Raw genomic sequence first — 14,453 nt, 5'->3', positions numbered from 1 at the left:
ACTTGTTTTTAGACGATTTTCACTTGTTTTAAGCAAATTTTCACTTAAAACAAGTTACTTGTTCACTTGTGTCACAAGTAAAAATTTGCTTGTTCCATTGGCAAAATTTGTTTCTTGTTTCAAGCTAGTTTTCACTTGTTTCAAGTAAATTTTCACTTGAAACAAGTGAAAATTGTCTAAAGACAAGTAATTTCTGAGCTGATCATGTCTTATTTTAAGTGTAATGAAATATTTTGACTTGAAATAAGACATTTTTACTTGAAATAAGACAAATAATCTTGGTAAGATTTTGACTTTTTGCAGTGCAGGCTATGTTTGGAGCTGTTCAGCTGTTCTTGTGCAGAAATGGGAATTCTGCTGGCTCTGTGCACCCCACGCTTTTTCTCCCTGGCTAGCTTGGAAAAATCCCAAACAAAATAAACATGTGGACAAATTAGTGTACCAAGCTCATTGTCCTTGTAGCAAAAGTAATTTAGAGAGGGAAAGAAATAGTGGCTGGGTTTTTTTTTTTTTTCATAACAGACAGACTAGGAGAGCTCACAGATCCCTGGCTAGACATTGCCAAGGAAGTGGGAAAAACAATAGCAGCAAGATGGCGGCTACATGTTGCCTAGAAAAATACCTTGGATAGTGAGGGTTTTTTTTGTTCGTTTGTTTTGGGGTCAGCAGAATGAATCCACAGGGAGATTGACTGAAACAGACTTGGGGGACTTACATTATGATATTCATGTTTGAGATTCTGCAGTCCTCATTTGCCACATGATTCCAAAGAGGGTTGAGAGTAGAGGCCCAGATCAGAGTCATTTTCTGCATTTTGTAATGCGTGTTCAACACTGCTGTGTTTGTATGTCAATGTAACACAGTGATCCTGCACTGCAAAAACGCAAAATCTTACCAAGATTATTTGTCTTATTTCAAGTCAAAAATGTCTTATGTCAAGTCAAAATATCTCATTGCACTTAAAATAAGACATGATCACCTCAGAAGTAACTTGTTTTTAGACAATTTTCACTTGTTTCAAGTGGAAATTCACTTGAAAATTTGCTTGTTTCATTGGCAAAATTTGCCAGTGGAAAAAGAGAAGAGACAATTGTCCAAAAAAAATTTACTTCTGAGGTGATCATGTCTTATTTTAAGTGTAATGAGATATTTTGACTGGGAATAAGACATTTTTGACTTGAAATAAGACAAATAATCTTGGTAAGATTTTGAGTTTTTGCAGTGCGCTGCTGCAGCTGCATTTCTGTCTTCCTCAAAACAGCTGTGAGTGAATTGGGACTGTTTCTTTTTCTCCAGGTTAAAAAAAAAACAATCAAATCAAAGTGTTGCAAAGTCAAACAGTCGCACTGTGTCCAAAAGCCCAAATATTCACACATTATCTCCTGCAGTTTTCAGTTTGGGGTGAACTATGCCTCTAAGTAAAGCTATATGTCACTTAGCACAGTTGATTTCCAGAAAACAGTGTTAATAATAAATCACTGTGGCATTTTCAGTGCGAGGCTCTCCATCATTCTTTTGGCTTGCAGGATCTCAATGCCTGCTACTCCACTTAAATCACTCTGTGACACAAACCATGTGTCTCAACCCAACTGGCCGTGCCGATTCAACAATCACTCCAAATCATTAGCCTTAATTGATTTAAAAAGGGCCTGTTTACCAGTTTTAACCACTGCTTAATGATCCTAAACAAATAGTCTTTAGGCAAGACTGTTTGTCCCACTGGCGTTAAGAAGTCATTTCAGAAATTCTTATGCAGCGTCCATTCTTGGAGCAAATATGAATGCTTAAAAGGAAAAATAAGAAGGTTTTTACTATCAGGTGGTGGGAAACGGTGTTAAATATGTCCTGGAAGTTGACTGATTGTTGTTGGTGGTTGATCAGTTTTTCAAGACTTTGAGAAGATCAGAAGATCAAGGCTTTGAGAAGAGCAGGCCTGACATCTTCAAACAAGGAGACACAGGATGTCTCCTTGTGACTGTAGGTGACTGTAGGTGCTATGAATAATAAGGTTACATGTCCATCAAATAGACACACACACACACACACACACACACACACACACACACACACACACGGCCCCAGTCCTTGCCATATTTTGTGGTTTGTTTGATTTTATTGTGGTATCAGCTAACAGCCTGGTTAATAATTCATGGGTTTCCATGCAGTCAGACGTGTCGTTTGTATTAACAACATTTCCCTAATTGCATCTTCCCATGGAGCTAATTAATTCTCCATTGTGCTGTGATCCTGTAATATGTTGAGTCACTGAAAGTCATTTCCAAAGCCCATAGAACGACATAAATGGTTGCATTTGCATTTGTTGTTCCTGTGCCTGTGTGTGACATCACTTCATGCTAGGGAAATGAACACTCTCTTCCAGGCGTCACATGTGAAATATAAAATAGAGCTTTCTCTTTGTGTAGACTTGCACATGTCAGCAACACACTTTTGGCCGTTCAGTATGGGAAAAAAAAAAAAAAAAAAAAAAAAAAAACACCTTCTTAAATCGATCTTAAAATCGAACTGTTTCTCTGCTATATCATTCAAAACATGCAATATAGCAGAGAGGGTGTATGAGGTGTATAAAACATGTTATACACGTTGAAAAAACAACCGCAGCTTGTCTTCATTGAAATGTTCTTATTGAAGTGTTTTTCAAGTCTTATTTCATTGTTTATATTTAGTTATTAGAGTCTATTGTTTTGTGTGTGTATGCGATTATATTTGTTTTATGGGAGTGTTTGATACCAAAGACAGACATAATTTAATGGATTAATCTTATTTTTGCCTATCCTCTCTTGAATCCTCTCCTCTTGAGTAACTTGAATATCTAGCAATAATGTCATGGCAGAGATGCTTATGTGAATGTGTCACTTTATATCAGGATGTCAAAGTCTCAGTAATTTAAAGTCTAAAATAATAATTTCAGAGTCTAAATAATTGTTAGTATTGTTTTAACTGGTTTGACAGGTGGATGAGTTGGGTTTTCTGCATCTGGGCAACATGGTGTATAAAGTGTGAAAAATAAAAATATATACCCAGAGTGATATCTTCAAATTGCTTCTGTTGTCTGACCAGCAGCCAAATAAATAAGTATTCATTTTATAATGATATGAATGGAGAAAAGTAGGTCAATTCTGGAGTCAGTAAATGTTTGGTATCTTTACTTGATACATGACAAGTGATTAATCAAGCAGCTGACTAATGGGTTAATCAGCTAATCATTTCAGCAGTAGAGTGTGAACCATGAAACTCCACTGACCCTGTGTGTGTGTGTGTGTGTGTGTGTGTGTGTGTGTGTGTGTGTGTGTGTGTGTGTGCCAGCAGATGACCCGGTTGGGAAAGGAGGCCCAGGTCGGGCGTGACGGCGTGCGGAGGAAAGACTGGACCGACTACGAGGCTGTGAGGAGAGACGCCGCTCGCTCTGGTTGGTTCAGACTCTTTGACTCGTTCATGTTTTTTTTTTTTTAAACTTTCTTCAAGAAATGTTTGTTTGCTGAGCACTCCTGCTCCTCGCAGTGCCCCGCTACATTTTCACAAGTTGGTGGAGAAGTCCTGCTTCATTCATTTATCCTGCCTCTGTGTGGAAGTAGTGCTGCTGACAGCGCTCTTGCAGTAAAACTAGATTAGTGAATGTAGAAAAACATCTGCCTGTAAAAAGCTAGCCTGTGCCTTGCTGTTGAAAAGAGAGCAAAATAGATTATTTTCAAATAGATTCTCTTAGGTGGTTTCACCCCTGCAGCTTTTCAGAAGGCTTTGTCCTGCAGGGTATCCGCAGGGTCTTGAAAAGTATTAAAAGGTGATAAATCAATTTTGGGAAAATTAAGACCCTTAAAAAGTATTAAAAAGTCTTATCACGACTTTATAAAGTCTTAAATTTTGAAAGTATTGAGTCCCAAAAACATCGTAAAACTGTGTGAATTTATTCATTTTTATAAAAAAACAAAGATGAACAGGTACATAAAAAACGAGGCTTTTGTGGGTTCGTTCGTAAATTGTCTCTGAGAGCGCCAGAGCGAGCGGGCGGGTGGAAATTCAGAAGCACAAAGTACACTCTGGCGCTCCCAGTGCATATTACGAACGCACCAAAATGTTACATGAATCCATTCGTTCAACTTAACTAGGGCCGAATCGCGGACGGAATCGCGGAATTAGCCAAATAAAAAGGAATGTATTTTTAACGCGGAATTTGACATAATTTGAATGAAATGCTGTTTTTGTGTGGAATATGAACGTATGTCTGGGGAGAATTACGTAGAGGGAAGCAAATCTGGGTGGCACAACCCCTCCAGTCGTTTCACCTGCACCTGCACCACCAAGAAAAATATTACAACGCCTGCACCGGCACCGTACGAGTCTAAAGGCAGAGAAACTCTCCAGCTACAGCAGCGCACTGACATAGATTGTGTGACAAAGCGAAGAGTTGCCACTCTGCTCTATTTTCAGTGGCTAACAGCAGCACACTGGCTTAGCTTGTCTATTCAGAGAAGAGGTATCACTTCGGCTTATTTTTCAATCTATGTTATCACAGGCATTCTACTGCTCATTCACACAGGCATACTACTGCTCATGGTAGTTGAATTGTTAGGTCCGTTTGATAATTAATTTACATTTTTAAAACAAATAGTAATTTAGCATCTACTCCTTCAAGATAATTTATTATGTTCTACAACTCATAAACATACACTAACACTACATACCGAGTGTTTGAGCAACATATCTCCTCTGTGCTACAAAAGATCCATGGTAAAACGTACTCCGTTGTTGTGCGGTGAGGTATTAAAAATATTGAAAGGGTCTTGAAAAAGTCTTAAAAAGGTATTAAAATTAACTTCAAGATTCCTGCATATTCCCTGTCCTGTCGTGGTGTGAAACCAGTTCAAAAAAAAAGTTTGAACCAAAGCAAGAAAATGATGGCACTGACAGTTCACCACAGGATGTTTTGTTCTGAGTGTGACCGCAGCTAGTGGTGTGTTGCTGTCAGCAGCTTTATTTTGTCGTGTTGCGTAAGTGAGCGCTGCCTCCGGTCAGACATGTTTTTCCAGCTGTGCAGAAGCAGTAACAGTAAAGCCTAATTCTCTATTCTGACAGGTCAAAATGCAAACAGAATAAACAGAAAACAGAAATTACAAGCCTCCTTTTTAACCTCTAGGCTATTTTTGGCAGTCTAGATGCCATTTCTATGTAGTGCTGCCACCTGCTGTTTAGAATGTAAAAATCAAGTGGTTCACTCAGTGTGAAACAAACCTTTGTCGATAAAAAGTATCAGTTTAAAGTGAACTTTGGCAGGGACTTTTTCAGTACCAGTGAAAATTCCCTTAGGGATGGAGCAAAGCTGCAGCACTCCTTGTTGTCTAATGGCAGCACTGCCTCGTCTTTGTCCTGGTCATACAGAGATGGGATTGGCTGTGGAGATTCCTCGCTGTGCGGACTACAGAGGTGAACACGTTTGCAGATTACAGATCAACCGAATAGTTGACCAGTCAGTCAACAGACAGCTGACAGCTTTTCGACTACACCTGTTGCCTAATCCCACCAGTTTTACAAAGACTGTGGAAATCTGTTAAATACGTTCAGTTGAAGTTTTATCATTCATCTTGAACATGTAATGAAGCAGAAATTGTAAAGCAGACGGTGCTCAAGCAGAGCACGCAGACAGAAATAGACCAGACACAGCTGTTATTTTTCTCTGTCCTCTCTGTGTCTCTCTGTTTCTTAATTTAAAATAAATTTGTCGGGCATTTATCATTTCATTTTTAAGAAAGCCAAGAAAGTCTTCAGCCAGCCCACATTACAGCTTGTGTTAAATCCAGGCCTTTCTTCATAACGACTAGTTGACGGATTGTTGAGACAGTAAACAGACTAGTTGACCTTGAAGAAATGGACTTTTGTGCATGATTAATACACCTACCCACACACCCACCCACTCACACTCACACACACACACACACACACACACACTGCAGGACCATATTGTTTTTCTCACTACCTTTTTTATCTCTTAATTCCCCGCAAGCAGATTTCACTCTCCCAGAAGCAGTGTAAATCAATGCTCAGAGTACAGTTCGGAGTTCATAATTAAACACAGCTAATCTTCTACAATAACCATTGATTCCGGCTCAGGCCTTTTCAGGCAAGTGTGCTTTTGCCTTTTTTTTCCGCCCTAAATATAGCGGGTTTAACCGACTTTAATGTGGTATTAGAGGATACTTAGGTGGTAAATGGGTTTGGTTTTAGTGGAGGATAAGGGGGTTGAGACTGTAAGACCATACAGCAAACTTTGTAGACAAACATGCCAGAGGGGGCACACTCATTTCTACAAATGTGATGCCTTCAGCAAGGAAAATAAGTGATTTAAGTGATTTAGTTGTAATCTTTATAATTTGGCTATAATACACAGATTTATTAATTACATGGGGAATTTGGTTTCACTGGCACACATAATCTAATTAGCTGCAACTAATGATTATTTTTGTTACTTCTATCAAATGACATTTTTAATTTTTATTAATTGATTAACTGTTTGGAGTTTAAAGTGTCAAAATGAATGCTAAATGCTCATGGGAAGTAAGCAGAGCCCGTAGTATTAATTTTACAATGCTATGAATTGAGAAAAGTTTTAGGATCTTAGTGATCACTAAAATGATCTTAGTTGGGCACATAAGTTGCATGTTCATGTGTGTTTTGGTTAGAAATAGAATCATATGCACAACTGATGGAGCATCTATTTGATTTGTGTCTGACAGCAAAGTTTTAAGTTAGCTCTTCTTTATCTTGGCTACCATCTCGTTGCATCTGTATATCTGATAATCCCGACAGCACTTGAATGCACCGTAAGTTGTGTTAATAATTTCCGGTTAGCACAGCAGACTTCAAGGCTGTTCAAATTCTCATTATTCCAAAATGCCGCCCATAAAGCAGGAAAAATATTCATGGCATGATATATCGAAATTCCACGTATGGCTATACAAACATATGGCAATAGGGGAGACTGGGGTAAGTTGAGCCAAAGGGTAAGTTGAGCCACCGCCTGTTGCTAGGAAACGGTAAAAAACATTGATCATTTGACCAAATATTTAAGAGGAAGGCATCATTGGCATCATGGAGTCTGTGAAGGTAAGGACCACATGGGTAAAGTGGTTAGACATTTATTTCCAAAAAAGCATTTTTTACTCTTGAAAGTGAATTCAGTCTATCATCAGTTTCATGAGAATTGTGTTAAGACCAAAACAGATCATTTTAAATTTGTTTTAGACATCAGTTGTGGTATCTATGAGCTACAACATGAGGTCATAAACCTAGCATAAAAGTGCACCATTTTAGCTGTGGGGACTAAAAAAATCAAAATGGTAGCTCTGGGGTAAGTTGAGCCATTTGGCCTGGGGTAAGTTGAGCCGGAGCCCCATACACTTAAGTGTATTTTGGTTGTAGCCTAAATGTCTTAAATATTAAATATTGAAATACTGAATGAATTAATGAATACATAAATAAATAAAAAATAATAAAATAAATATTAATTACATATTAAGTGTATGGTGTAAGTGTATTTTGGTTCAATGTTCAAATGTCTTACATTCATATGTTCATAACTGACCTTACTGTCAGCAAGGACACCAAGAAACTAGTGTTCTAGTGTTTTCTTTCCGAAAACACAGCTGTTAATGTTCTCTTCCCAAGCGCACTTTAAGGCATGTTAAAACAGCTGTTTATTGTACCTGTTGAATTGTGTTTAATAAATAAAAATACACATGAATGTGAAGAAGTGACTGTTATTTAGGGAGGGAGAAGGTGAGGGAGGGGTGGGATGGAAGTGGGGAGGAAGGTGGGGGCGAGTAGGGATACGGCTCAACTTACCCCGCTCCTACGCTCAACTTACCCCATACACGGGGTAAGTTGTGCCACAAGACCACTTTTTTTGGACATGCTATATTATAGAAACAGTTATGTTTACACTCATTCTGTTTGTTTGAAGAGATGCACAATACAACATCCTGAAATATATGCAGATATATTAGTTAGCTACAAAACTATGATTGCCTTGATGTAGTGATCCTAAATATGAAAAATGGCTCATCTTACCCCTGTCTCCCCTACAGATTGTGGGGCAGAAAAATAAGTTGTGATATTAGCTACATTTTACTGGATATGGGACATAGAAGAAGAGATGAAATTCAGCTTTAGGCTGTGCTTCACAGACGGATCAGAGCAAGACATCCCAATGCCGAATCATCACCTGTTTTTTTTATGCCATGTGGTCCCACACTGCCGCTGCTGATCATGGGTGGTTCTTATGTTCCATTAAGGGCACAGAATTAACGTTTTTGGAAGAGATGTGGTGTAGAAAGCACTAAATAGTAGTAAGCAGCCTTGATTTGATTGGCTGATGTCATGATTGGTACGATGGACAATGAGGGTCACATCAGTCTCAGCCAGTGCACATAAATAACACAGCAATGGAGACCTGGCTTACGCTATGATTCCAAATTGTTACTGGCCTCCTGGCTTGTGACCATAATTTAATCATCCAAATTCAAAATCTCCAAACCCCAAATTTCCCTGCATTTGGTGGGTAAATGATATTGACTTCCATTCTTCTGTTCCATTCAAACAGTTATGATTTGAAAATCCAGCAGTCGACCTGAGGAAATAAAGTACTGCTTTCTCATGTTTGTAACTTGTTCGTATTTTAGTTAGATCTAAGTTTTTGACAGTCACTTTGTCAAGGCAATACACATCAATGGGGAGGCAAAAAAGAGAGGATGTGTGTTCTAGAGTGGAACCCGGGTGTCAGAGTGACAGACTTATCAAGAACATATTCTGGCAAACGTGTTACTAAATCTCTGTGTCGCTTTAAACCGGAGCGTTTATGCTTGAAATGAGCTGTTAAAGAGAGGAGTTATTCTTCACAGTTACTACCTTCAGGAAAATCGGGGGATCATTTCTGCCTCATATAACAAGGCAGCACACTTTAATTTGGTGCTCTGCTCTGACTGTAGATTAGCCTCCATGCTGTGTGTGGCAGAGCATAAGTGATTAGGAACGTGCTTGTATATCTACTGTGTACTGTGGAATTTACTGATGAGTGGCTAATGAAAACATGCATCATAAATATGTCACACTCCCATTTTCACTTTCACTGTATGTTTTGTTGTGGTTAAGTGTGTGTGTGTGTGTGTGTGTGTGTGTGTGTTAGAAAGTCATGAGTTGCATGGTGATGTACAAGTCTGACCTTGGCAGAATGGGATTGTGGTTATAGGACTTGTCACTGGGAAGATCGCAGGTTTTTCAAAATAAACCAGCTCACTTATTGTCTGCATTTGACACAAGCACGACATGCCACATAGTAGTCTTCGATTAAAGGCTACAGCCACTAAGATTAATGTTGATCATATTCCATTACGTATTGATTTGGTGATTTTGGGATACAGAGACACGCAGTTCTTCTATCCAAGCTTATTGTAACAAGCATGGTTTTTCTTTTTTTTATTATTATTTTAAAACTCACATTTTGTGGTTTATTACTTCAAAATATTTGAAATTTTCTGTTGGACATCAGACCCAAACATCACCATTTGGTTCAGTGGGAGGCACTTTAATTCTAATGCAAGTCTCCATAATATATATTGCGTGAATTCTGCACATATTGGCTGATAACTGTGTATGTTACTGAATATTTTACAGTTCCTGATTCTGCACAGTGACATTTTTTTTTATATCAATATTTCACAATATTACTTTTGTACAAAATGTGGTCTGTTGAATTCCACAATGGAGCACATAAAAGCAGCACATAAAATTAATGAAACTGATGCTTTTGAGCCTTCAACCTTTTTGTGCCTCTGTATGTGCCAATTTATTCACTGCATGCATTAACTTTAGACTTCCAGCAACCTCCCATCTCAAATTATTCATGTAATATCCTTTAAAATGCTTTATTCATCATTTTGTTTGTTGTTAAATCAAAATTTGCCTGTTATCATCAGCTTAGTCAACAACAACGTCTATCATGATTTCCCACCATATGACCATATGATTCTACTGAAAGCAGTGTTAATTTTGATCATTTGATTTTTATTAGTGTAAGACTTTTGATTAAGATGCATTTTCAGTTTAGTCACATTTACGTTTTTTGAATTGTGAGTTTTAGTCTACAAAAACACAAACAACAAACAAATATACAAACTTTAGTAGTTTTAGTGGATGAAAACTACTGAATCATTTTTTCAGATTTCTATTTGCTCCTCATGCTAGCTTCTTGTATTTTGTATCTAGCTTTTGTTATTATTTTGGGCTTTGTATCAAATGTGTAGTTTGCTCATACGTGTGTTTCTGTCCAAACTGAAGTCAGGGATTTCTGTCTCATTTTTATTTTGCCGATGAAAATATTCATCAGCAGTTTTTGCAAAAGAAAGGTTCATTTTTGTCTAATTTTCATCTCCTTTTAATCCTGGCTGACAAATACTCGTAGTCACAGTTTTAGTCCACAAAATGAACACTGTTTTAATCTGAATTATCATCAGTGAAAATGACTGAAAATGATGAATTTTGGATGGCTAATTGTAGCTGCTCTGGGAAAAAAAGAATCAATAATAGTTTGTATGTGGAGATTGAAAACATTGGGTGCCTCTAATTTGTGTGTGTGTGTGTGTGTGTGTGTGTGTGTGTGTGTGTGTGTGTGTGTGTGTGTGTATTTGATGTAGGAAACGGTGAGCAGGGGAAAGCGTTCCCTCTGACAGAGGCTGACCGGGTCGACCAGGCCTACAGGGAGAACGGCTTCAACATTTATGTCAGTGACCGCATCTCCCTGAACCGCTCCCTCCCAGACATCCGCCACCCAAAGTGAGTCCTGACAGTGTGTGTGTGTGTGTGAAGGAGAGGAAGAATGAATACACATGAGAGTGTGTGTGTATGTGTGTGTCATAATGGTTCAATCAATACCAGTGGGTGAAATGTAGGAAAAGCCTCTTACGTGTACAGTATAGCTGTACTGCTCCGGCTGTAGTGTTGCTTCACTCATGAGGAAATGTTTAGAAATTCTTATTTTTTTCATCTTCTTATTTTATTATTTTTTTTATTATGTTTTTATTTTTTTTATCATTTATTTATTATTTATATATTATACATTATTATATTATTTATTTATTATTGATTTATTTTTTTATTATTGTTTTTTATTATTATTTATTTATTTTTTATTTTTCTTATTTTTTAACATCTCATTTTTGCATCGTCTTCATTTTGTCAAAAGCTGAACTTCATCAAAAAAAAAACAAGCAAATGTTTAGGCAGCAGCAGGTTATGTTTATTGTCTGGTGAACTACACTGCTATGCAAATCTAACTATGTGTGGTTTTGCTGTATGTAGATTGAAGTGCTGTACTCCTTTGAACATAACTGTGGATTTTTTGAGCTGATAAATTTCAACTCCTCAGCGTCATCTAACGGGCAGAGCAGGTGATAAAGAAAATGGTAAAGTGGTTCATGTTCCAGAGCAGGTCTGATACTGCCATGCCCTTCCTCTGTTGGCCGCTTAAAGAAAAAAAAAAAAAAAAACATCTAAAAACTTTCAAAAATGATTTTTCTCTAAGACAGCACCTGTCCTGTGAACTGTTTGCCCCCCTTTCAATCACAAAAAAAAAAAGAACAGCATCACGAGATGGCTTTAATCTCAGCTTTCCCTTAACCTGACAGGAACGCTCGTCTGACACTTGGCCCTTTCTTCTCTTTCAAGTGGAAAGCGGCTTTCAACAGTTTTCTCTTTGTCGATTTCCTGAGCGGGCTCTATCTCTTCCATGTTTAGAAATTGTTGGTGTTATTTGACCGTCCACACTCTCTGGCCTTTTTCTACAAAAACACATTTTAAAGACATTTTTTTATGCAGAAACATAATGATACAGACAAAATCAAACATGACAGTATTTCTGGCCAGATACCTCAGTAATGATAGTGTGATGATATTGTAGGAATGACTGTTGATGCTTTCATAAGTTCAAGTTCATTTAGAGCCCCAAATCACTTTTCAGTCTCAAAAAGGCTGCACAGGCCTGTGTACAGCAGCCAAAACAGCTTGCCTGTTCTGAAGAAAAAATGCCCACAAAACACTCACAGCTGATAGGGAAAAAGGAAGAAATCATAAGGTTTTTTTTTCACACACAAGTGGTATTATGATCCCAAATCCCAGATGACATGTAGTTGTATATCACAGTATCCATATATTGTCCAGCTCTTCCATCGCTCAAAATCTGGACGTTGAAAAGGCACCGGGAGTCAAAAGCAAGCAGCTAAATCATTCTTAAATGCTGCTCTTGAGCTACAGGGCTAATTTACAGTGGGAGTCCTTGGTGTGAATGGTAGTGCTTACTCTTCTGATTTACAAGCTTGAGATTTGTCATTAAATACAACCAGGAAATAATTTAATGGTGTACCACATAGTCATATTTAATCTTCTGAATGTCACCAACGCATGCCGACGTTGAGATTGAAGATATTCATTCATCTATTGATTGGTAATGTCCTGGGTGAGGGTTTCACAAGAGGAGTCTGAGCACTGACCTTCCCCTTACATGAGTCTCACAATGTCACGACTCACTCTCTCTCTCTCTTTTAGCTCTCCCTTTCTCGCTTCTCTTCCCCCAGCACAATCACTCAGAATTGAAAATCATTGTCCCAAACTCTAACCAGTGAGCCTTCTCTCTCCCGCTCCCTCTCTCTCTCTCTCTCTTTCCCTCTGAGGAGTTGGAGGAATCTGTGGAGACAGTAATTATCTCTCTTTCTGCCAGGCCTGTCTGTCTGCCTGACACTCTCTTTCTCCTTCATTTTACTCCATCAGTCAGTGAGCGCTGATGTTGAGTAACAATGAATGAAATGCTTTTGGGAGGTCTGGTGATGTGACATGGTGACTCCCGACTGTCAGGCGCCCGTCACTCTCTCCTCCCGCTTTGACCAATCAGACAGGCACACCTGCTCCCCCCACCGGCCAATGGGTGGCCCCTGTCTGTCCTGCACGGAGCATCTTCCTCCTGGTGATTGGCATGTTGTCTGTGCCTCGGAGGCACTGGGGCCCTGATCTGGTCCTGACACGTTCGATTTCTCCACGCTGACAGGATTTAATTGAACAATCCCTGACCCTTCCAGCCTGCACCCCCCCCACCTCCATCCCCCTGCTGAATTCGACAGGGTTCGTTAAGATTCGCCGGTCGGCCTGTCTGTCTGTCATCCCGCCTGCCGCTGGTATTTGAATGAATAACACGCATGCAGGCTGATGTTCAACACAGAGATTGATCGACTGACACAGTACGCTACACACTTTCCCACACTCGCTCACCATCAGTGGGGCGACATTATTTTCTTCCCATGATTAGCTCGTCAGGAGGGGTCCGGCCATTTGCTATGATGATCATGCACTAGATGATTGCTGTAGCTCATCATTGGAGCATGTGTCAGCAGCTGATAAGAGCTGTATGTGATGGGAATAATAAAACAGCAGCCATGTCTGGCCTGGGACAAGCTCAGTCAGCACCACCTGCTCTGAACTCCCTTAAGCTTCACCTTCATTCTCGAAAGCACATATGACATCAAACTTGGGTCCTTTTGTTTCCATCTTACTTTAGGGGTACAGGTACTCCTGAACCAAAAGTGCTAGCAACATTTTTTTTCCCCGAATTCCCTGGTTCAAGACACATCTATCCATATAAAAAATTTCCAGTGGGCCAGGTAAAATTTTCTGTTTTTTCAGCGACTCCTCGTACTTTGGTTCAAATTTCACCAATTTTTGCATAGTCCCTATATGGACTGGTCCACACAAAGTTACTTAGCAATACTGGTTCCCCAAAATTTGTTTGAGGCTAATTTTATTAAACTTGCCATAACTCATTATTTATCACTTGGAGATGCTATAAATACGAAACGTTTGTATCTTGTAAACAGCTTAATGGTTTTGTACGAAATGCGATCTAGTGCAACACGATCCAGTTTCACATCTTAGCCGATGCATACAGTTTGGCTATGATTGATTCAAGTGGGCGTGACTTTTTGTTTTTCAAAGTTTTCACACTCCAGACTTCAAAAATCATTACAATTACACAATATGGCATTTTATGTATGTAGCATGTTTTTATGTTCTTTTGATATATCGTTTCAATTATAATTGGTAACAAATTATTTGCTGTTTAACACATTTAGTTATGCTTTTTTTTGTAGAAACTAAAAGGCTAGTTTTGCGCTGGTCTATTTGAAAAGTAGGATTCTAATGTAAGATATCGTCCATTTGGAAAATGTGTCATTTATGATGTCCTGCTCTCATGAAATTAAAATTAACTTTGGATTTTTTTGCATCATCAGCCATCTTGAGCCCTGAAAAAATAGCACCTTCACAAGGTTGAAATAATCTCTCTTTCTTAAATGCAGAAACATCAGGTGACATTTCCCCTTCCAAAATGAATTTATATATATGCA

The 14,453-nt window shown here is 38.6% G+C and overlaps 1 protein-coding gene across 2 annotated transcripts in view; it reads left to right on the top strand.

Moving 5' to 3' along the window:
* Window positions 1-14,453, top strand: part of LOC115371155 (polypeptide N-acetylgalactosaminyltransferase 10-like) — a 167,673-nt gene that overhangs the window by 45,382 nt on the left and 107,838 nt on the right. Inside the window, exons 2-3 of one of the 2 annotated variants that reach the window (XM_030068331.1) lie at window positions 3,328-3,427; window positions 10,701-10,839. In XM_030068331.1, the coding sequence (XP_029924191.1) occupies window positions 3,328-3,427; window positions 10,701-10,839 (239 nt within the window). Of the gene's footprint in view, window positions 1-3,324; window positions 3,428-10,700; window positions 10,840-14,453 lie in introns of both variants that reach the window. The other variant, XM_030068330.1, reaches the window with a different exon arrangement.

Source organism: Myripristis murdjan, chromosome 14, assembly GCF_902150065.1.
Source record: "Myripristis murdjan chromosome 14, fMyrMur1.1, whole genome shotgun sequence".
NCBI lineage: Eukaryota > Metazoa > Chordata > Actinopteri > Holocentriformes > Holocentridae > Myripristis > Myripristis murdjan.
The sequence above is the reverse complement of the archived record's forward strand: the minus strand, read 5'-3'. Positions and strand labels throughout refer to the sequence as shown.